This window comes from Podarcis liolepis (assembly GCF_965112155.1).
Source record: "Podarcis liolepis genome assembly, chromosome: 13".
Classification (NCBI taxonomy): domain Eukaryota; kingdom Metazoa; phylum Chordata; class Lepidosauria; order Squamata; family Lacertidae; genus Podarcis; species Podarcis liolepis.
Window position 1 is genome coordinate 33381807 of NC_139573.1, and position 24655 is coordinate 33406461.

The following is a 24655-nucleotide window of genomic DNA, read 5'->3' on the forward strand; positions in this document are numbered from 1 at the left end:
CAAAGGACAGGCAGGAAGATAGGGTTTCACATGTCTCAAAGCACACTTTCAAACTAGGTGAGGCTGGCCTGGTTTGCACGATCAGGTCCCTGCTTAATAAGCCACAATATGCATGAGCTGCGTACATGGAGATTCTCTGCAGCAGCTTTCCTCCCTCCCCACTTTTGCATGAGAGACTGAGCAAACCAGGACCCAGCTGTTAGCCATAGTTTCCCATTATGTGCAAACTCAGAAACTATGGTTAATGGCTTGCAAACTACAAATTACCCGCCGTTTTGCAGGTGCACAGAATGGGTTAATTTTTGGATCCTGGCTTGTTCAGCCACTTACACGAAGGGCGGAGGAAGGGCGGCTGAAAAAGGATTGCTTGCAGTTGCACACCGCTCATTCATATTTGATGGACGCTCCTCAAATGACACATGTATCTGGCTCTAAATTCAGTGTGGCTTATTTCCCCTCTGACTCGTGCTTCAGGTGGGCTGCCTGCTTTGTTTTGTTTTCAACTACCTACACAGTTATCAGCTCAGCTGTTGGTTTGGCACCCACCCCCTCCCATCCATAGCCATATAAAAAAACTTAAATCTACGCTGAGAAAGGCTGTGTGAGCATGTGGCTTTATGATCGACACAAGGGCCAGCCTATCAGCTCTGTGCATTGTAGCCTTGCTCTCAGAAAGTTCGTTTCACGGTTGATTCCCAGGGCTGGCAGGCCAGGTCTGTGCAGATCTGATCCGAGCCAGGTTACCCGTCAGCTTAATCTGGGGCAGGAGATGGTAATGAATATCTAAAAAGGCAACGAGTGTGCTGTTGCCTTGTCTCCAGCCTTAGTGATCAGGCAGTTCCAGGATCATATGTTGCTTGCTGCTACTGCTGCTGAGCCATAATTTCCGCCTTTTTTCTTCCCCTCCACCCCCGCCCACCAGCTGCAGAAAAGCAAGGAGAGGGAAGAACAGCTGGGTGAGATGATCCAAGCCTATGAGAAGCTGTGTGTGGAGAAGACTGACCTTGAGTCGGAGCTGGGGCAGATGGTGGGTTTCATTTAGCATTCTGGCCGGATGCAAGGCATGCTGTAAGCCTCCTTTGCATGTACCTGTTAGCATGACGTGTCTGTAAAATGAGATGGGGCTCATGTTTTGTAGCTGCTCTGGCTTGCAGCACAGCTTTGCTGCTGCTGCTGCTGCTGCTGCACACTTCTGTTTCGAAACGAAGATTTGGAGAATCTGCAAGATGTCCAACCTGGCGAGTTCAGTTTCTGATCAGAAGGAACTTTTTCTCATTTCAGCTGTTCTGGCATCAGGTGGCAGGTTTCTTGGGCAGTAAGAAAGGCTTTTGCTTTCCCTGATTTTATGATAAGTTTTTAATTTGTGTTTTCCCTCTCCCCATAAAACAATCCGCCATGATTCTTAAGAGTGGAGTGGTAGAAGACTGAAAAAATAAAAATGTTGACTTTGGGTCACATTAATCATCCATTTGGACTCGCCTCTTATGCTCCACTTACAGTCAGCCAGAGTTTGCTGGGAAGTTCTAGGAGAGGCATGGTCTTTTGACAGGAATGATCAGGGAATTTAGGAAGATAAGTTGCCTACCACTAAACCACGGAGCCTATTGGGCTTGCCGATCAGAAGGTCAGCAGTTTGAATCCCTGTGACAGAGTGAGTCCCCGTTGCTCTGTCCCAGCTCCTGCCAACCTAGCAGTTCAAAAGCACACCAGTTCAAGTAGATAAATAGGTACCGCTGTGGTGAGAAGGTAAATGGCGTTTCCATGTGCTTTGGTTTCCGTCACGGTGTCCCGTTGCACCAGAAGCGGTTTAGTCATGCTGGCCACATGACCCGGAAAGCTGTCTGTGGACAAATGCCAGCCCCTTCAACCTGAAAGTGAGAAGAGCGCTGCAACCCCATAGTCGCCTTTGACTGGACTTAACCATCCAGGGTTCCTTTACCTTTTACATACACTGGCAGTGGTGCTGCAGGGTCCCAGATCAGGAGTCTCTTTCAGCTCTACTTGGAGAAGCTGGGGATTGAACCTGCGACCTTCTGCATGCAGTTCAGATGCTCTGCCACCGAGCTACATGCCATGCAGTAGATTTGTCCTGAAAGAAGGCATATACCCTATTTTTCTGTGTATAAGACTAGGTTTTTTCCCTAAAAAATTATGTCAAAAATTAGGGGGCATCTTATACACGGATAGTGCCGAGGGTGGACTGGCGATTGGTTGTTGCCCCCAAAATAGTGGGCGTCTTATACATGGGGGCGTCTTATAGACAGAAAAATACAGTATGTTTTTGAAACAGATTTTCAGCTTCTGCAAGTAGGTCCTTATGCAGTACTTGAGCTTCTAGCTATTGTTGCTTCCAAGCACAAAAAACAAACAAACAGCTAATTTCCTTAGCCTCACGGCAATTTGTTATTTGTGAAAGTACTCTAGCAAAGGACGTAACAGTTTCCCTTCCTGGGTCACAATCATCTAACTTCTGGAAGCTCACTAGTAGGTGAGGTAGTCATCCCGGGTTATTTGTCCTATTGTGTATTGATCAAGGCAAACTGCCTCTGGATAAGGAAGTCCAATCAATGTTTGCCATTCTTGGCTAATACCCAGGAAGGTATTAAAAGAGTTTAAAAGGCTCTCTACAGTACTAAAGGTTAAGAAGACAAAAGGGCAGAATAGGGAGGGGAAATTGAAAATTGAAGCTTGCTTTTAAAAAGTGAGCAAGAAGAAGAATAGGAAAATGAGGTTTGAGAACTAGAGTCAGGGTAAAACAAAAAGTGAATCTTGTTTAACAGCATAAATAGAGAAGAAAGAGACAGAGGAGGCAAGCAGGTAGAATAGCAAGATAAAAGAATTAGGGTCCCCCGCCCTTTGATCTGATCAGCTAAGCTGTGAGAGAGCCAGTTAGTTGGTTCAGCGTGCCAAAAGGAAGGAGAAGCTGATGGCGATCAAAGCAGAATTGGGTGTGAAGATTTCAGAGCCAGGAGGATGGGAAATTGGCCTCAAAATCGGGAGCTGTCTAATCTTTTTCATCAGTTGGCTTAGTGGCAGCTCATTGTCAAGACTTCTGTGCACCAAAGTTAAAGACACCGCCTTCTTCTTTGTCGTCTTTGTCTTCTTCTTTTTCTCTTTCTCCATTCCGGCCTTGTTCCTCTACAGAGAGCTCTGGTTGAGACACATCTGAATCGTATCCGAAGCTTAGAGCAACAGCTGAGGCAGAGAGATGGCGGCTCGTTCCAGAATCTCAACTCTCAGCTGCAAAATCAAGAAGTCCAGTATCTGTCGCTTCATGGGAGCCACGGTGATTTTTTAAAAATAATAATTTTAGTCTGGCAATTCCCCATTCCTTGTAGTCACCTCTGTGCTCTTCCCAGTTCTGAAATTTGACAGGACATTTGTGTCTTATATTGCCTGAATTGGGAGGGAGGGTTGTAAATTTAACTCTGAAGGAAGGCTGATGATGTGGTGTGTCTACTTACTTAAATCATGGACTTGGGATGTCTCGGATTCAGATTTCACCTCAGCCATGAATTGACCAGCTTGCTTTAGGCTGAATATTGTTCCTCAGCCACAGCTGCTCATATGCAAAATGGGTAATAAACAGCCATAATTAAGGTCGCGGTGTTTTATTTCCAGGGTAGGCTTTTAAATTTCGTTTGTCAGAACTGAACCACTCAACTGCAGCTTGTCTCAGAGTTACTAAGGCCTGAGAGTCCTCCAGAAGTACAACTCCCATTGTCATCAGCCATCATAATCGGTGGTCAAGGATGATGGGAGTTGTAGTCCCAATGACATTGTGATGTTGGCTACCCCTGGTTTAATTGACCAGTCGATTTGATTCATCAGTTCAGGAACGTTTAAATTGAATAAACAGGTGCCCCCAAGTAATCAGGCAGCCAGTTAACAATTTGTCAAACATTCAGATAGGAAGCATCATCTTAAAACAGGGGTTCCTTTTCTCCCCTCAGTGTGAATGGAAATGTTCTTGCTATGATTTTGCTCATCTATGACTATCAGGCCGTAGACAAAAGGAGGCCGGCCGCAGTTGAGGGGTCTAGTTCAAGAGAACCAGAGGCAGTTGACATGGACGAAGCCAAGCTAGTGGTCAAGGTCTGGATGGAGGGCAGACCAGATCCAACGCGTTGCTCATACTGAGGAGCTGACTTGGATGTGGCCTGGTAGGCTTGATGTGGCCTGGTAGGTCTCCATTGACCTCTGAAGTCAGCTGATCACAGGGTGCCCTTAACTACAGAGGCCCAAATCTACCTCTTGTTAATTGAGGTTTGCTAGGCCCTGTTGCTTTGATGTTTTTAGGAGGCTAGTAAAATCCTGGTTGTTTAAAAAGGTCTTTGGCTGAACTTATTTTTAAAGTTATCTTAATTTTTTGACTGCTGCCCCCAGGTACTGTGAATTATTATGATGTCCGTGTGGTGACCTTTTTATTTTTTGGTTTGTTAGCTGCCTTGGGTTCCTTTTGTAAGTAGGGCAGGATATAAAATTGTCCAAATAAACGATCAGTACGTTGGCCCCTTACACATCACATCATCTAAAAACGGCATAAGTGCACTTTTTTTGTCTCATGGTGACTGTTTTCACTCCTATGCAAATTGACGCAGGTTTAATTGATTAATTTATATTCCTTGGCTTAGCTAAGAGTCTTAATAAGAATACAAGGATTCATACTGTAAATAATAGTCATGTACATGCCTACCTGGAAGTAAATCCCATTTAACTTGCTTTTGAGTATTCATACACAGGATTTTGCTTTCAAAACAATATGCGTTAAGTGTTTTGAACTCTTAAAATGTGCTTTATAAATGAAAAGTGTCAATATTAATAAATATTCAAGAAAGGTAGACTACCTTGAATGTGGAAGGGGAATTGTGTGAACCAATGATTGTTTTGCACGCAGTTCCCTTCCTGGATCAAAGTGCTAGGATTGTCCGTTTGTAGGCGTAAACACACACAATAAAACTAGATTCCCACTGATTAACTATTTCTAATCAGGGATAAGTGGCTGGATGAATTGCAGACTGCACTAGCTAGTCCCAGAATGTCCTGCGGTACATTTCCAGGGGCCTGGAAAAACAGTCAATGCATTTACGCCCAGAGGCAAGAACCTAATTAATCAGGCTGGCATAATCTACTTTGTCGATTCTCTCTCTCTCTGTGTAAATGTGGGATTTATTTGTTTTGAGACACAGGCTTTGTTTCTGCCCAGTAGATGGCACTGTGATTCTTGTTTTCTTCGTACAGTACATGAAATAGCGTCCGTTTTCAAAAGGTTGCAGAATAAACTTTAGCCCCCCCCCCCCAGTAGAGCTTTAAAATGAATTTCCCACGGTTGGCCAAGGTTGCAAGGTAGTGGTTTTTTTTGTGTGTGTGTGTGAGAGAGAAAAATTAATTTAAAAATTAGCAAAGAAATAAAAACACAGGAAGGAGAAAGAAATGAAGGAGGAGGACGCATCTTCCAGCAGATGCAATAACAATCAGCACATCAACATTTAAGTTGATATAAGCCATTCCAATTCCCAGGAATATGATTATGTATCTATTATTATGATGTATTTTTTATTGCATTTATATTCCACCTTTTTCTCCAAGGAGTTCAAGGTCAAATAATAATAATAATAATAAATTTTATTTATACCCCGCCCTCCCCAGCCAAGACCAGGCTCAGGGTGGCTAACACCCGATATAAAAACAAATTGATTTAAATACAACTTAAAAACAAGGTTAAAATACAACATTAAAACATTAAAATACAGCTTCATTTCAATGGAAAACTCAAATCAAAAACTTTTTTAGGGATGAAAACGTCAAGTCTTCACCAAGGCTAACTATCCAGACTAGCCCTACATGGGCCAGAAAAAAGCCAGGGAAGTCCCCAAATAGGAGTTCCATCACAGGAGGAGAAAGGGGAAAAAAGGACATGGTTCTTCGCCTCCTCAGCTAATTCTCACAGCAACCCTGTGAGGTAGGTTAGGCTGAGAAGCAGGGACTAGCTACCAGCATCACCCAGTGAGCTTCACGGCCAAGTGCCTGCTTTTTATGGGAGATGTTTTTCAAGAATATGGTGCCACAGAACATTTTAACACGTGTCAAAAAATTTAACACGTGTCAAAAATGTTGCTCAAGTCTTCTTGCAACTCCAGCTGTGAGGAATTGTCAACAAAATGGCTGCTTGTGGCAGCTAAGTTTGACCACTTCGCAGCCATGTGGAAATATCACTCACCTAAGCTTAGACCTCTTGGCATTAAGGGGGGAAAAGATTTATAGCCATTGCAGAACAGTTTAAACACCAAATTTGTTTTTTCCAAGGGACAGTCAAAGCCAGACTCATTTTTCTCAGCATGGCACAGCTTTTTTTTAAAAAAAAACCACCACAAATAAAATAGTCTGTGCAAGACCACCCCAATCCCAGAATACGCATTTGGAGCAATGTCTTTAAAAGAATGAACAGGCCAGGCATCCATAACTAGAAACGAGCTCATTTTTCCTCATCGTAACAATATTGGGCAAAGATAACACAATGATTTTACCTGTATTTCTTGTTACTAAGATTAATTAGAGACTCTGCGGCTTTCATTAAGGTTTGTTTATTCATTTGCACTATTTGTATGCTGCTCTATAATGTCTCTGAGCGTCCTAAAATAAAGTAAAAAACTGGGGGGGGGGGGACAAATTACCGGTAAATACAAAATAAAACATGAACCAGTCAAAAGCTATGTAAATATAACAAAGACAAACCTCACTGCACCCCCTAAAGTTAAAACGCAGATATAATAATAATAATAATAATAATAATAATAATTTATTTATACCTTGCCCATCTGGCTGGGTTTCCCCAGTCACTCTGGGCAGCTCCCAAAAGAATAATAATACAGTGGTACTTTGGGTTACATACGCTTCAGGTTACATACGCTTCAGGTTACAGACTCCACTAACCCAGAAATATTACCTCGAGTTAAGAACTTTGCTTCAGGATGAGAACAGAAATCGTACCGCGGTGGTAGCGCTAGGCCCCATTAGCTAAAGTGGTGCTTCAGGTTAAGAACAGTTTCAGGTTAAGAACAGACCTCCAGAACGAATTAAGTTCTTAACCCGAGGTACCACCACCACCACCACAACAACAAAGCAACCAAACATCAGACATTAAAAATGTCCCTAATACAGGGCTGCCTTCAGATGTCTTATAAAAGTCTAATAGTTGATTATTTCCTTGACATCTGATGGGAGGGCATTTCACAGGGTGGGTGCTACTACCAAGAAGGCCCTCTGCCACCTCACTTCCCACAGGGAGGGAACTGCCAAAAGGCCCTCGGAGCTGGACCTCAGTGTCCAGGCTGAACGATGGGGGTGGAGATGCTCCTTTGGGTATTCTGGAGCAATACAGGTGACCTAAGTTCTTTAAAAGCCCCAGCTGAACAGAAAAGTCTCCCCTTGACCCTTGCAAGAGCACAAAGATGGCACTAGGAGGGCCTTCCAGGAACACAGCTCCATAACTGGGGTACCACTCCTAAAAAAAGCAGTCGCCCACTTCTGTTCATTTGATGGGGCCGCTCAGCTGGGCTTCTGAAGAGGCAGGTACGAGAGAGTAGCAGGGTACACACACTGTAATAGTGTTTTTACTTATTACTTGCATTGAGAACTTTCCAAACAGCAGTAGCTTCGCCCTAGAAGCCTGCCCACCCCTCTGCTACACTTTCCCCGTTAACTTATTTCCTCCCGCATCTCCCACCCAACCCTTGCCTGCCTCTCGTGTTTCCTAGTGCTGGATTGCTCGATGAACTGGCAGAGCCCCAGGGGCCTCGAACAGGTGGAGGGGCTGGAGGTGCAGAGGCTGGAAGTGGAGCTGGAGGAGACGAGGCAGGAAGTCCAGAATTCGCAACACCGGGAAGAGCAGCTGAAGGCCGAGTGTGAGAGACTGCAGGCGGAGGTGAAGCAGCTGCAAGAGACACGGGCTCAGGTAAATTTAAAGCTGGTTGGGAGAATGCGATGCAGTGGGGATATAAAGGGTGCAAATTCTGGAATGGTCTCCGCCAGTGTGGTGTAGTGGTTAAGAGTGGTAGACTCATAATCTGGTGAACTGGGTTCGATTCCCCGCTCCTCCACATGCAGCTGCTGGGTGACCTTGGGCCAGTCACACTTCTCTGAAGTCTCTCAGCCCCACTCACCTCACAGAGTGTTTGTTGTGGGGGAGGAAGGGAAAGGAGAATGTTAGCCGCTTTGAGATAGGGTAGCAATAAAGCGGGATATCAAATCCCAACTCCTCTTCTTCCGCGGCTCCGGAGCTGCTTATTTACATGGGAGACTGTGGCAAACTGAGGAACGAAAATCTATTTTGAAATATATGCAAGGTGTGACCGTAAAGTTCGGCGAATGGTCCCGGAAATCAGACAGCGAGAAATATTCGAACATATAATCGGCATTGGAAACCCATGAAACGGTCACAGTTGTGTACGGAGATGAAGCTGTAACTCGAAAGACAGTGTGCGAGTGGTTTAAGCGTTTCCGTGAAGGGCGGCAAACCATCGAGGATGACCCTCAGTCTGGCAGACCGTCGACGAGCAGAATGGCGGCAAATGTCGACAGGGTTCGTGAGTTATTGATGTGGAATCGGCGTTTGTCCGTCCAAATGATGGCAGAAGAATTGCATATTCTGCATGAAATCGTTACTGAGTTGTCCCACCCTCCATATTCTCCCGATCTTGCCCCACCGGATTTCTTTCTTTTTCCAAAACTGAAATCTGCACCGAAAGGGCACAGATTTTCCAACATTTCACACGTCCAAGCTGCTGTGACGAGGGAACTGAAAGCAGTACGAAAAGAGGACTTCTCCAGAAGTTTCCAACAGTTCTACGAACGTTGTCAATGGTGTATTGTATCAGAGGGGGCCTACTTTGAAGGCCTGTGAGGCATGTATGTTCGAATATTTTTCGCTGTCTCATTTTTGTGACCATTCACCGAATTTTCCAGTCACACTTCGTAATTCCTAACAGACAATCTTCGGGAGCATGTATACTACAGGCCTAGGCTTGTGTACAGACCGTACGTTTAAAGCACATTTCCCTCCACTCCTCAGTGACTCCTGGGAACTGAAGTGCGTTAAGGATGCTGGCAATGGTCGCTCTGAGGGATCAACTACAGTTCCTGGGGTTCGTTAGGGAGAAATATGTTTTAAGTGTGTGATCTGTACACAGCTTCCAAACATATTTTGGATTGAACTTGGATGTTTGGGGCTCCTGGAAAATCTCAGAGATGGTGGCTTTGTGAGGGGTGAAATTTCTGTGGTAAATTTTCAGGCCCTCATAGGACCAGAGATTCCAGGGTGCTGTGGGAACGTCAAGACCAGATGACTCAGTCCATAGCACTGGTGTGGTTTTGTCATGGGCTGCGAGCCCTGTGACATCGGAAGCTTACCTTAACACCTTTCAGTTAATATGCAGCTAGCCTGTGATAAAGATCAGTTCACAGCAACATAGTATATGGTGTATATTTTGTACATATTGCTGAGAATGCAGGGTTTGGGTTTCAAGAATGAAAACAGTTGCCCCGACTACAAAACAACAATAACAACAATGATCTATATAGGAATAGAGATAGACTTTCATTTTACAGAGTCCAGAAATACAGATCAGTGACAGTTTTATATTGCCACTCGCACAGATATGTGTGTCAACATGAAAGCAGGATGTTGTTAAATTTAATAAAAATTATTGCTGTTGCTAAAATAATATATGGTTTCTGGATTGATTGCACAGTACTCATTCGAGACAAGTGGACTGGTAAAAGTACAGCTGTTTCCGTTTAGTAGGCTTTGCAATTTTCTGAAGGTAGCCACAAGCTACCTTTATGTGGTGTGCTGTGACAAGAACAAGGCAAATTGTTGAGAAAGGGAGATGAAACAAACACTGTATGTAATATGAGGGGAGTCAGACTGAGTATGGATTCAGAAAGCCCATAGCTTCACCCTGGCCAAGGACAAATTTAGATTTAAAAAATCTGAAGAAGATTACTGACAGTTAAATTATGCAGTAACCTAGGGTTTCCCAAACGGGGGTCTCCAGCCATTTTCGGACTACAATTCCCATCAGCCCTGATCACCAAGCTAAGGATGATGGGAGTTGTAGTCCAAAAACAGCTTTGTGAAACCCTGGGCTACTGAATGATTTAACTGGGCTACTGGCTTGTGTAGTCTGAAAACCCACATTCTGGCTCTGCTTGCTTTTATACACTTCCTATAGTGCAATTATTTAATCGCCATCTAAGTCAGTTTTGTCTTTGCATTATTATTGTGAGACGCTTTTGGGGGCCTTATGATGAACAGGCCAGATTAAGATGACTTTTAACAAATAAATACACTTTGCTTAATATATTCCAGTTGCAGAACGCATCTCCCAGTCAAGGGGCCCCTCTGTTTGGATTATTATTATGGAAGTGTGAGGTTGCGCTTGTTTCTTTCTACTCTCCCACCCTATTATAACAGGGATTGTCTTAATGTTTCCTAGGACCTTGCAACGAGTCAGTCGGAGAGGGACATGGCATGGGTGAAGAAAGTTGGAGATGACCAGTAAGTGTCAATTCATATCAATGGGTGTTTTAAATTTGGTGGGGTTGAATTCCTTGGGCCCCCTCCAGACACCTATTCTGTTGCAGCTGTATGCTGCAGCAACACACTCCAGTCACAATAATAGTGCATTCAATAATACTGAATTTGTTTTGCTTTGCGAGTTGTTCTGTGACGCTTTCCCAATGGAAAGTCAGGTCAGCGAGGCCTTGGGACCTTGGGAGCCAATACCTGACCCGGCTAACTTGCCTTGAACTTGCTCATCAACAGTTAGCACCAGGAAAGCAAACTGAGCAGCCACAAAGCTGGCCATAGTCCTTCCCACTATGGAGAGATGTATTGAATTTCAATTGAAACGGCAGTAATGATTGCCAAATGCGCTTCTATGCGTATAAATTAGCTCATGCAATTTTTACGCAAAACTGTGTCATCTTTTTGTTTCAGGGATAGTAAGGATAAGTGACCGCCCTACTTGCACCTCGGCACAAGAGCTTTTCAATAAGCTGTGTGCTTAAATATATATATTTCTAATATTGTATATTAGAAATATTGTATATTGGTCCTCACCCTGCACTTAGCTGTCCCTTGTGGCTCCTAGAGGCTGTCAGCATGTGACAGCAGCCACAGCCCAGGAAACAGCTTTGACTGACTGGCTAAACCAGGTGAGGGTAGCCAATGGGTCACAAGCCCTTGTTGAGGTGGGGCTTCCACTGCATGCGAAGACAGGCTCCGGCGTATTGCGTGGATGAGATCAATAGTGGGTCCAATGGTCTGGAAGGTGATTTCTGCACTTGCTGTAATGGGAAGTGAGGGGCAGATGGGGCTCATCAAACTGGGAAGGTAGCCCATCTAGGAAGAAGGAAAACTCTAATCCTAAACCACCCACTGCTTTGTGGGATATATTTGGGAGCAAAAAAGGCTAAGTAAGGCCTACAGAAATCGAGAGTGGAGTCCCTAAGACGGTTGGATGGCGCCTTGTACGCCTCCTTCCAGCAACTCAGGCAGCCAAGCAGGTGCCAAACATATTGCTCTGCTTTCCTTTGGGGTAGATCAGTGAGGCCAAGAAGGGAGTCTTATTGTCTGGGCAGCCCAGGGGCAGTCACTTTGGTGCTGCTAACGCAGTGGGGTGACTTAACCCCTAGAGGTGCACTCCATTGTCTCTCAAGCCAGATGGATTCCAACAAGAAGACGGTATATAAAATCATAAGGATGTCATCATGCTACAGTTCACTTGGCCACAGGCAGGCGGCACTGTGAACTATAGTTTGGCAAGCTGCTGGGCCATCCAGGGGAGGGGGAGAGATCCAAAGGATGGAGGTGTGGACAGGCAAGTGGCCCAGGTGGGACAAGGGATGGATAGCGAGATCTGAGGGTTGTATAAAGGGAGAGGAAGGGTGTTGGCAAGCAGTGGCGTAACCCCTAGCATGTATATATTTAGAAAGTTTTGATCCTATCTTTCTGCCTGACAGTAAGTCTCCAAGATGGCTGAGAATAAATTAATACATAATAAAAAATTTTGTGTATGGCAGTGGTCACAGGCTGGTTATTGGGGGGGGGGGGGCGGCAGGGAGGGAATGAGGATGTAAAATGATGGCTCCCCAGGCCATAGTCTCTGGATTTAATGGTCTAACGGGGGAGGCTCTCTTTATATGGTGACGTGCCTTACTTTGCTTGATGCAAAAGATGGGAAACCATTCCTCCTCTATTGGGGGCCTTCCCTCTGAGGGTCCGGCTCCGAGGGCCTTCTGGTGGTTCCCTCACTGCGAGAAGTGAGGTTACAGGGAACCAGACAGAGGGCCTTCTCGGCAGTGGCGCCCGCCCTGTGGAATGCCCTCCCATCAGATGTCAAGGGAATAAACAACTATCTGACTTTTAGAAGACATCTGAAGGCAACCTTGTTTAGGGAAGTTTTTAATGTTCGATGATTTATCGTGTTTTTAATATTCTGTTGGGAGCCCCCCAGAGTGGCTGGGGAAACCCAGCCAGATGGGCGGGGCATAAATAATAAATTATTATTATTATTATCCCTCTCTCTCTGTTGAATGGGGCACTGGGCATCACTGGTGAGATTGTGCTGGAGACAGAACACGTGGCAATGTGTGCACAGACTAACACAGGGCAATCCCTCTGGAAATCTGGACAAGTTGCAATATTGTTGGAAATAATGCCCCCCACCCCCCTGGTATTAGATGCCCCCTTTTGTGGCTAGAGAACCAAGCAAAATGGAAACCCATATAGAGGGCAGAAGAGCCCGTGTTTTTTAAATTAAGTATACATTTTAGCAGCCCCTATGGCAAACGTTTGGTGGTGGAAGAGGTTTGGGGTGATGTGAGGGTTTGGGCTTTTGCTTTCTTGAAAAAAACAAAAAATCTGGCATTTCGATTTGCATGTTCTTTTTAATTAATTGAGGTTTGAGGGAGGAGGAGGGGGAGAGGGGTTGCAGAAAGGGGGTGTGAAGTGTGAATTAAAAATGTGTCAAAGGCAGCCGATGTGACACCTACCTCCGCTCTTTATTTGTGCTGAGTGAGAAAAGAGGCCTCTGAGCCATAGATCTGTTTGAACTCTGCAAGGAGGCACAGAAGGAGAGAGGGGACCATGGTTCTGAATAAACAGTAAGTGTATTGCTTCCACTGATCATCTCCTCTGTAAAACAAGAACTGCTTAGTCACCGTCCTGACTCAGCTGAAATCCAGCCAAGACTATTGTCTGGTGGCTAAGAATCATTTTTTATTCTCCGCTCTTCCGGTCATTTCCCTTTACTGGGTCTTGCACCGGCAGGTTGCGGTTCATCTCCCTCCTAAGGTTCCCTTGGTGCCTTAGCATTTGTGACATCCAGCATATTAACAGGAGCATTAATGGGCTGGTAACGCTGTTTTTGAGCTTGCTGTTTCAAATTTGTGACTCTGTCCCCCCTCAACATAGCAGCTCAAGAGCATATCCCAGTAGCTTTGACCTCAAACTCTACCCCCGGCAAATCACTAACAAGATGTGCCTTGAGAGAGGAGGTTGGGGGTCCATTTTTTCAGTGCACTTCTTCTCTCTTCCTCTCCTCAGAAAAAGAACCGAGTGTAAAGAGATGTGGCAAGAAAGCTAGAGTGGCAGTTTTGTTTGCTGCAGAGTGGTAATGAGGGTGGCCTTATTATAATGATGTGAGAGGGCAAGGACTCAGAGAGAGAGAGAGAGAGAGAGAGAGAGAGAGAGAGAGAGGGAGATGATGGGAAGGCCCAGGGCTGGATTTAGGTTTGATGAGGCCCTAACTCCTTGGGTAGGCAAACTAAGGCCCAGGGAATCCGGCCCACGGACGGTCCGGGAATCAGCATGTTTTTACATGAATAGAATGCATTTATTTAAAATGCATCTCTGGGTTATTTGTGGGGCATAGGAATTTGTTCATCCCCCCCCCATATAGTCCGGCCCCCCCACAAGGTCTGAGGGACAGTGGACCGGCCCCCTGCTGAAAAAGTTTGCTGACCCCTGCCCCAACCTACTGAAGGTAATGGGGCCCTTTATATGGCCAGCTGTCCTTCTTCCCTAATAGAGGCCCAAGAAAGGATTCATGCACCCCGCCTAGCACTTTATCGCTGCCCCTTGTTATTATATGCGGATGACGCAGTCATTCTTTCTTTTTCTAGAGTAGGTCTCAGGAGGGCCCTAAATTTTTTTGGATCATACTGTAACGCAAATTCCCTTACAATTAATTATGGAAAATCTAAGATCCTGATTTTCTCAAAGAGCCGGAAACTCCATAATTGGAGAATTGATGGGAGAGTCATCGAACAAGTCTTTGATTCCAATATTTGGGAGTTTGGTTACAACACAACCTCAGATGGAAGGCCCATGTAGCCTATGTTACAAATAGAGCCAAAGCTAGCTCCTTGGCGATCTTGCGATTCTTCTTCACCGATGGGGCCCTTCATATCCCATCGGCGTTGAAAGTCTTCAAGGCCAAGGTGATCCCGACAATTGCTTATGCCATCTCAATCTGGGGGATCTTTGTCAACCTATCTCACCTGGAGGTCATTCAAAATCAGTTTTTAAGAGGGATACTGAAACTGCCCAACTGTGTAAGTAATACAGTGTTACGCATGGAACTTAATATTGTAAAATGCTCTGTGGAAGCACATACTTTGTCACTGGTTATCTCTATGGCACAATCTCCCAAACTTGTACTTGATACAATGTATGTGGAGAGATGATTTCCAGAGCCCATGGGTAAAAAATTTACAGCTGAAAATAACGGCAATGGGAATCTCCCCATCCAAATTACTAGAGCAGGATATAGTCCCAGCTAAAAGAACAGTAACCTGTAAGCTAGAGGAGATGGACTTACAGCAGAAAATGATCTTGGGCAATGGTACCTGCTCACCTCTAAATCTTGGTTTATTACCCCTCTTAAGGCTCCCAAACTATTTGAATTCCTTAACTTCCTCAGCTCATAGATATGCCTTTGTAAAGGCAAGATTCAACACCTTCCCATCGAACGTGCTGAGAAATAGATTCTCCAATGGACAGATATCGCTCTTATGTGATTGTAATAGTGGGGCACCCGAATCGTTGCATCACATAATTTTTGACTGTGCTTTTCACTTACCGGCCAGGAGCAAGTTTCTTGCTCAATATCTTAAGGGAATTGCCGATGATACGATTGAAGCCAAACTGAGATATCTACTAATTGATGATGACCCCCTAAAATCACTCATGGTTGCCAGATTCCTAATCAGCGTCCTATCCCTAAAGAAGAGAAACGGTCTCCTGTGTGATTCGGACAACCCCTTTAAACCATGACCTGTGTTTTAGGTGATATCACCATTGTTTTAAACCATGATCTATGTTTTAGGCGATATCACCATTGATATCCCTGATTAATTTATGAGCAGAGGGCGATGTATAGGTTACAAAATTTATTGTAATGTATGATGGTGGTTTCTGTTTGTATGATGGTGGTTTTTGTTTTTGTTTTGCTTCGGTTACTGTTTGTCTTTTGTAAGTTTTGGCGATTTTAAATTTGGAGGTTTAAGTATAATATGTCGGTATGGGAAACTGTCGTGTAATGGGCCAATGGCCGTAATAAAGATCAATCCAATCCACCTGTCCTTTGTCAACAACAAATTGTTGCTGTTTTTTGTGTTGAATATATGCTATATGGTAATTTATGGAACTAATAGGTATCTAAAGCCATTTGCCACTGTTGCTGTATGTTTTTAAACTTATATTTTGGAAATGTACATCCAGGGTTTTTTTCCTTTAATTTTTTGGGGGGGCCCCAAGAGAGTGGGACCCTAAGCTATAGCTTGTTTAGCTTATACGTAAATCCGGCACTGGGAAGGCCATAGGAACATAGTGAAAAAGGACCCGAGGGGCAAGGAGGAAGAAGAGGGAGCAAGGGAAAGGGATGGTGTTGGGAAGACACTGGTGCCCTCTGTTCATACTGGCCCTCTTACCTTGCCTGCGTCAAATTCCACATCTAATAAATGTAAGAAGAATGCATATAATTAGCCGGTTGTTTGGGGTAAATGCTGAAAGTGCTTCACTTGCGCTCTTAGCTCGGTACAGTCGTCTGAGGCGAGGCAGAATTTGCACAGCTGCCTTGGTATCTATGGAATCCACTCCCACAAGAGGTAGTGATGCCCATCACCTTTAGAAGAGGATTAGACAAATTCCTGGGGAATAAGGCTGTGTCAGTGGCTACTTGTCACAATGGCCACGCTCCGCCTCCACATTCAAAGGTGGGATGCCTGTGAATGCCAGTCGCCGGGGATTACAAGTGAGGAGAGTGCCGTTGTGCTGAGGTCCTGGCTTGCGGCCTTCCCATAGGTATCTGGTTGGCCACTGTAGGAATAGGATGCTGGACTAGACGGGCCTTTGGCCTGATCCTGCAGCAGCTATTCTTATGTTCTTAATTAGGTTTATTCTGTTTGCGGGGGAGGGCGCCAGGAACAAGGAGCAAAATGAAGCCGAGAGAACAATTTGTCACCCAGTGCGCTGTTGAAAAAAGATTTGTACGGGGGACTTCCAGCACATGGCATGCATGTTTAACAGCCTTGATAAGACCATTGGTGTCTGGCATAACCTCATCTCCCTTGCATTGATCTCTTTTCTCCCTCCCCATCCCCAATTATTTGTTGAACTTCTCCAGTGACTAAAGCATTAATATAACTGATGGGAAATCTTTATTTACAAGATGAAAAAAGTTTGGATCATCCAGCAGCCTCTTCATTCTGCAGTTTCTCCCTACTCTGCAGTATCTTAATTCGTTTTAGCTGCTCCAGAATAGGCAGTGAATTTTCAGATGTTTTGGTGCTTTGCTAGAATAATTTTGAGGCAACTACCACAACCTTCTTCAAAAAAGGATGGGGCCTTCTTATTAAACCTGAGGCAGTCTAAAACAGCATAAGAAGTCTTCAACTTTGCCTCACTGCAAACTGCTGTTCTGGTTTTGCAGGATGTCATTTCTTCCATTACAGTGGTACCTCAGGTTACATATGCTTCAGGTTACAGACGCTTCAGGTTACATACGCTTCAGGTTACAGACGCCACTAACCCAAAAATAGTGCTTCAGGTTAAGAACTTTGCTTCAGGATGAGAACAGAAATCGTGCTCCGGCAGCGCAGCAGCAGCAGCAGGAAGCCCCATTAACTAAAGTGGTGCTTCAGGTTAAGAACAGTTTCAGGTTAAGTACAGACCTCCGGAACAAATTACCGTATTTTTTGCTCTATAACACGCACCCGACCATAACACGCACATAGTTTTTAGAGGAGGAAAATCCGTAGGCATGCCACCTGTAGGCATTCCCTCCATAACACGCACAGACATTTCCCCTTACTTTTTAGGAGGAAAAAAGTGAGTGTTATGGTGCAAAAAATACGGTAAGTACCTAACCTGAGGTACCACTGTACAGATGCTGTTTCGAAACAAGCCCAAATGCTGTTTTGTAAGGCACCTGAGTGAAATCTCAGTTCTTTCCAAATTCTTGGTTTAGCTTGTGAAGGAAAACTGGGAGGACTCGGCAGGCCGCAAGTCCATACCAATAAATTTGTATACGCCCCATTTCACCGTGAACCGTGAAAGATTCTACTTTTCAGGGAAGAGGTGCTTTGACTGACAGATATCTCAGAGACATGGCAAGTGCACAGACCAAACAATGCTTGCCCACTTCCCCTTTCCCCTGTGCGTTTACTATAGTTGCATCCAAATATAGAAGAAGCTGAGCAGAACATTTGTTCGAGGTCTTCATTATTTCCCCCTGTTCTTTTATTTGTGCCCCTGGCGAGCACCTGAAACCGCACAGCAGATCAGTTGCAATTAATTTTGTCACAGGAATTTATTGTTGTTGTCGCTTAACGCTTATAAAGCACCTCAAAATTCCCATGCATCATACATGAATGCAAAAGCTGAGCTGGTCCCTGCCTGCACGTTCGCAATCTGGATACAAGATACCAGAGGTGCCAACTTGAATAAAATATTGGGGGGGGGGGCTAGGTAGGTCCCACCCCACATAATTGATCGCTTAATGCGCTGCACACACACTATTCAAATGGCAATGCCCATCAACTTTGGTGGGGTCTGGCCCCCTCAAATATTTTATTGAGGGGCCCAAAGGCCCCTGGGCCCCTAGGAGTTGCCTCCTGTGCAAGATACAAAAGGAAAAAGAATGAGGAGGGAAGAGGGAAGTAAGCGCTCGAGTGAGCAGCTGCTCCTTCACTGATTGGTGGAGAAATCCCCAGGGCATTTTACAAAATTAAATTAAAATTTCAATAGAAAGCATTAAAAACTACAGAATCAAAGCAGCAGGATCTTAAAAGAGCAGTGTAAGAACATGGATCTGAAAACTTTGGGGGGGGGGGCAAGCTTTATTGAAAAATGTAAAAACATTGACCAAACATAAAGTGTCGTCTTCCAAGACATAATACAAAACAAAACCAAAAACCCATAAAGATAAAAGCAGTTTAGATGGAAAGGCCTGATAAAATAACAGGTCTTTCCCTGCTGCTGAAATGACATCAGTGTAGGTGCCGGATGAGCCTTCCTGTGGAAGGCTTTCTACATTAGGGGTATCATAAGTGTGAAAGTCCTTTCCCTGGAAACTGCCACATGCCACACGACGGGAGAATTCAGAGCTTCTGATCCCCTGGATCACTGAGAGAACCACAGGATCACTTTTAGCATTCTTAAGACAGCTTTCAGTTTGCCTAGTTTTAAGTTCAGCTCAGTAGCTGATTCCCTAACTTATACAGTGGTACCTCGGGTTAAGAACTTAATTCGTTCTGGAGGTCCGTTCTTAACCTGAAACTGTTCTTAACCTGAAGCACCACTTTAGCTAATGGGGCCTCCTGCTGCCACCGCGCCACCAGAGCACGATTTCTGTTCTCATCGTGAAACAAAGTTCTTAACCTGAGGTACTATTTCTGGGTTAGCGGAGTCTGTAACCTGAAGCATCTGTAACCCGAGGTTCCACTGTACTGGGAGAATTTGACATCGTTATAGGTATTGTCTCTTCCTCCTTCCCCCCTTTGAACCTGAAAAAAACCCCAAACAGATCTTCCTGTCATCCTTGGCTTGAGCCAAGTTGCATTTCATGTTTTGTGTCTGGGTTTTCATTTTATTTGTTTGCTTTTATCGATTGCCGGCACATCAGGTTGGGCCTTGTCCAGATTGCTCGCAAGGTGCGAGAGGATCCTTGACAACTCTGTGTGCCGTGCAAATGGAGAGAAGACAATGGCTTCTCATAAAACCAGATCAAATGTGCCACATTGTGTGTAGCGGGGGGGGGGCAGGGGGCAGGGCGGAACTCAAGTAGGCAAAGCTGAGCTGTGGACAGATAGAGAATGACACCGTGTGGAGGGGCTAATGTGGAAGTGTTGGAGTGCAGATGGCAGAGAGGAGCTAGAGGGCTCTGTTCCCCTTTGTTTCTGTTTTCACAATAAAGGAAAGAGCAATCCGTTTGGAGATCCATTGACTTAATGGAGATTTGCACAAAGAAGACAGCTGTGGGGTTGTGTGTGTGTGTGTGTGTGTGTGTATGCAACTTAGGGGAAATGAGGTCACTTGCTGAATTTTGTATTGCTGTAAGAACTGGATCCATCAATTTTGTACATATAAAAAATGGGAACCCAGTGGTCTATCTAGAGCTGCGTTTGACCGTACAACACTAGCAAGTCCAATAGGAAGAGGGTTGCTTTTGAGGCAGTGGATCAACAGAACATGGCCCCAGAATATGTTTTCCATGCCACGGGGAACAGCCAGGGAATTCCAGTGCTGCCCCTGAGCACCTGCCGCCTGACAAGGTAGACCCACTTTGCCAAATGGTAGGGCCGGGCCTGGGCAACGTCTGCTATCAGTCTCCCTGAAGTTGATGATGCCTTCAGTACTGGAGGGAGGCCACTAGGGAGGTCCCAATATCGACAAGCCGAATATGCTGTTTTGACCTCTGTGTACTTTATTCTGGCTTCCTATTTATAACTCTGTGTTCCAAATGCCCATTTTCATGCAAACTTTGCTGTCTCTTCCACCTGCCTGCCTCTTGGTTCAGGCACTGCAGCTCCTGAAGCATGCAGCTGCTGCGGTTAACTTTTCTTCGGTTCATCCTATTACAAATGGCCTCTGGGGCACAGTTGTGGTCTTTCCTTTCATTTCCAAATGTGCAAGTCGGGCAGCTGCTTAGTACTTAGTTGCGTTCCTTCCAAAACTTGTCTTTCATCTCCATCCATCCATCCATCCATATAACCATGCCTCCATCCAATTTATACTTCTGACAATTGAATCGTTATTTCAGGGGTTCCCCCCTCTCAACCTGGCATTAACCACAATAACACAAGTAAAGAAAAAAGTAAGGAAGGGGTATGTGAGGCTGGAGCGCTGGACTCTTGGTCACATAGATGAGCTCATATTTGCCCATAATTTGACGTGGACAAATGCACAGGGCATGCCTCCACAGCGTCATGTTATTTAGTCCATGTAGGCATTGTAAGATTGGCAGCAGTGCCAGTCCTTGAGAGGAAGGAGCAACCAGCGCTTGCAGTTTTCTTGTAATTGCCTTTCTTGTAAATGCAGTTCCGTTTTTTGTAAACTCTGCTTTTCCATTGCTTGGCAATACGGAGCACACAATTTAATTCTAAAAGGTTTTTTTTTTCTTTCCTTTGGTCTTTTAAACTTCCTGAACTAGTCACTTCTCCCCAAAACCTTAGCCACAGAAAGGCGGAGAGAACTGTAGGTTTTTAATCACGTTCTCGTTCGTTCATTATCTCCCCCCCCCTTCCTTTCCTTTCATTTCTCTCTGATTTGAAAACGAAAGCTCCAAGTGGAGAGGGACAGTGGGAGGGAGAGGCTTATCCCACATACCTGAAATTCACTCTCGGGTCATGCTAGCTGTGCCAGCTTTTGCCAAAGTGCCCACATAGCTTTTTCACGCACTAGAGTTGTAAGGGGTGAGTGGAGGCAAACTGGCCTCCCACCCTGGCACGAGGCGGCTCAGGCTCACAGCAGGAACTCAGCAGGGGCATCTAAGCATAGTCGAAAAAGTGAGTGGCAGTTTGTTTATTCAACTTTTAATCTATAGCATCCCAAAGATTTGGGATGAGTAGCAGTAGGTTTAAAAAGAGAAAGGGCCTTACAAAAATTTAAGCCAGAACTCTTGCATGATCATATCCAGAAAAGATAAGAAAAAAACAATATATCTTATGCCAGAAGATTCTTTGAGCAGCTTTGCCCTTTTCCAGGAAGCCTAAGTGAGTCACAATTCCTCTCTCTTTTGCATCTCTGGGGGGTGGAATCTGATTGTGTTTTTATCATGCGCTTGCTTGCTTGCTTTGCTTTTAACATTTTTATCGTCGGCTAGCTTGTGAGGACTTACCCTAAAAGGCGCAGCCAAACTAGGAGCAGAGGAAGCTGTCCTGTGCTGAGTCGGACCCATGGGCCCATTTAGCGAAGAAGAAGAAGAAGAAGAAGAAGAAGAAGAAGAAGAAGAGGAGGAGTTTGGGTTTGATATCCCGCTTTATCACTACCCTAAGGAGTCTCAAGGGACGCAGGCGGCGCTGTGGGTTAAAACAGAGCCTAGGACTTGCCAATCAGGAGGTCGGTGGTTCGAATCCCTGTGACGGGGTGAGCTCCCGTTGCTCAGTCCCTGCTCCTGCCAACCTAGCAGTTTGAAAGCACGTCAAAGTGCAAGTAGATAAATAGGTACCGCTCTGGCGGGAAGGTAAACGGCGTTTCTGTGCGCTGCTCTGGTTCGCCAGAAGCAGCTTAGTCATGCTGGCCACATGACCCGGAAGCTGTACGCCAGCTCCCTCAGCCAATAAAGCGAGATGAGCGCCGCAACCCTAGAGTCGGCCACGACTGGACCTAATGGTCAGGGGTCCCTTTACCTTTTTAAGGAGTCTCAAAGCGGCTAACAATCTCCTTAGTCTACACTGGCTGGCAGCAGTTCCTCAGGGTTCAGGCAGGGTCCTTTCCCCATCCTACCTGGACATGGCGGGGCCTGAACCATGAACCCTCCAGCATTCAAGGCCGATGTTCTGCCACCAAAAGCTACAGCCCTACCGCTGCCGATTGCTAAAAGAACAAAAGCAGCAGCAATAGTGATGATGTTGGAAGTGCAAAATAGTGCATTCCCGTGGCTGAAAGGCCAGACAACTTCTTCACCGGCCCCTTGAGCACTGTGGGGCATGATATGCTGGGAAATAGCCCCCGCAGGTGCCTCATTGAAATGAATGGGGACTGTGCAAGAGCCACCTGTTAATTTCAGAGGGGCTTTCGCAGGTGAATTTTGCGGTGGTTTGAGACCCTGTGGGGCTAAATCTATCTCCTACTGACGCCTGCGATGGCTTTCTTTGAAGGGCACGCAAATTCCCCCCTTCACACATTCCCCGGGAACTATCAGAAAAGGAAACATGACTCATATGCACTTCCTCTACGAGCTTTTGGGTTTCATAGTCCAAAGGGCACTAGGGACCACTGTTGAAGGGCAACTGCTAAAACCCATCATAGTCCTCCTACGTTGGCTATGCATGGACAATAAACCGAAGGTGGGGAATCTGTGGCCCTCAATCGCACGCTGTTGGGCTAGACATGGATTCCAATAATATCTCGAGGGCCCCGGGTTCTCCATCCCTGCTTTTAAAAGGATGTGTGCTTGCTTTAGGTTGTGACACGAACTGCAGCGCATCAACATTTTTTTTTTCTTACAAAAATACCATATACCGAGATCGGCACGTGCAAATTTTATGCAGAGCTGTATCCCCCTTTTGTCCTCTGTTTTGGCAATGCGTAAGGAGCCACCCTTCCGGCATAGATTATAGATTGGTCTGATTTCAAGCTGAAAAGAGCCTCCTTTGTTTCATAGGAGGACAGAAGAAAATAGTCTTACGGCACCTTTAAAGACTAGCAGATTTATTGTGGTGCAAACATTCACGACATGCATGAAGTTTTACCCTTCATTGACTCCAGGATTTCCCAAACTTGGGCCTCCAGCTGTTTTCGGACTACACTTCCCATCATCCCTGACCACTGGTCCTGCTAGCTCAGGATAATGGGAGTTGTAGTCCAAGCAGCAGCTGGGAAACCCTGAGTATGTATATAGACTATAGAGAGATGGTAAATTCTGGGGCCAAATGTGGACTATAATCCACAGAAGCCTGTAGTGCAATAAATGGATTAGTCTTCAAGGTGCCGGAGGACATTTTTGTGTGTTCTTGCTGTAGCAGACTAAAATGCCTACCCCTCTGGCTTTCATCTCCTCCCTCCAACCCCCTCCATCCATAGAAGCACGTTTGAATTTTGCAACCACATTTTGCTGACCTCGCCCTCTTGTGGAAAGCAAGATACAACAAGGCCACATAAACTGCTGCTGGGCAATATCTCATCTGCCCTCCGTTCCAGTTGGGGAGGTGGGTGTTGAAGCTTTGACTGAATTCCTGGAGCCCGGCTGCTGAGGTCGGAGGAAAGAATAGGTTCTCGCAAGCTTATTGTTACGATAGAGGCTTCACCGGAACTTCCTTCCAGAGCAGCAGCAGCAGATGTGAAAAATAGGAGTTTGCTCTTGAGAGTGCGTGGGGAGACTTTCCCGTAGCCGCTCACCCACTCTGAACGACCGCAGCCGCCTTCCTCATAATGCCAGCTTGGCAGATGGCAAGGTGCCCAAGACAGAAGGTGAGATGGCTTGTTTATTTAATTTTTCACACTTTACATCCCACCGTTCCTTCAGGGAGATCAATGTGTTATACATAGGTCTCGTCCCTCTTTCATTTTATCCACACAACAACCCTGCGAGGGAGACTGCCCACGCCGTTCGCCTCATGGCTGAGTGGGGCTTTGAACTCTAGTCTTCCCACCCCACCCCACTGGCACTGAGGCAGTCTGTGCTTGCTTAGGGTGGGGTGAGGGGGCTAAGGAAAGGCCCTCTGCCCATGCTCAGAGGCATTGTTTCATTTCTGCTCCACATGTCCCAGACTTGAGGTCTTGCTTTGGAAAGAAGTACTGAGGAGCCACCTCCCATAACGAGATTACCTACTCATTTTGGCTACCTTAAATCACCAGTCCTAAATTTTGCCAAAATTCATAATCTGGGCTTTCTTGTGTTGTTGCTGCTCCTCATCTTCCAAATGCACATTAGTCTATTTTTTCAGGTCAAAAGCACCTTCCCTGTCCCCACTCCCGTTAGTTAATACAGTGGTACCTCAGGTTACATACTCTTCAGGTTACATACGCTTCAGGTTACAGACTCCGCTAACCCAGAAATAGTGCTTCAGGTTAAGAACTTTGCTTCAGGATGAGAACAGAAATCGTGCTCCGGCGGCACGGCGGCAGCAGGAGGCCCCATTAGCTAAAGGGGTGCTTCAGGTTAAGAACAGTTTCAGGTTAAGTACGGACCTCCGGAACGAATTAAGTACTTAACCCGAGGTACCACTGTATGCAGTGTGTGAGCAAGCACCGACAATCTTTAAAATAAAACAAGAAGCAGTGGGAGTATCTGTGGCTGGTAGCCCCATGCATTTTCTTGCATAGTTTTAAAATTTATTTTAAGGGGTGGTATGTTAGTTCTGCCTGGCCATTTCCTCTCCCCACACAGCTCTGCTCTCCTGCCCACTGAGCCACGCCGAGATGGTA

At 45.5% G+C, this 24655-nt stretch overlaps 1 protein-coding gene across 3 annotated transcripts in view; it reads left to right on the forward strand.

The window, feature by feature from the left end:
• TBKBP1 (TBK1 binding protein 1) overlaps positions 1–24655 on the forward strand; it is a 64901-nt gene that overhangs the window by 17357 nt on the left and 22889 nt on the right. For all 3 annotated transcript variants that reach the window (XR_014518118.1, XM_083469838.1, XM_083469839.1), the window contains exons 4-7: positions 923–1027; positions 3145–3286; positions 7758–7954; positions 10497–10558. Coding sequence is in view for 2 of the 3 variants with exons in the window: in XM_083469838.1 (XP_083325964.1) it covers positions 923–1027; positions 3145–3286; positions 7758–7954; positions 10497–10558 (506 nt within the window). In the remaining variant the exon portion in view is untranslated. The remainder of the gene's footprint in view (positions 1–922; positions 1028–3144; positions 3287–7757; positions 7955–10496; positions 10559–24655) is intronic.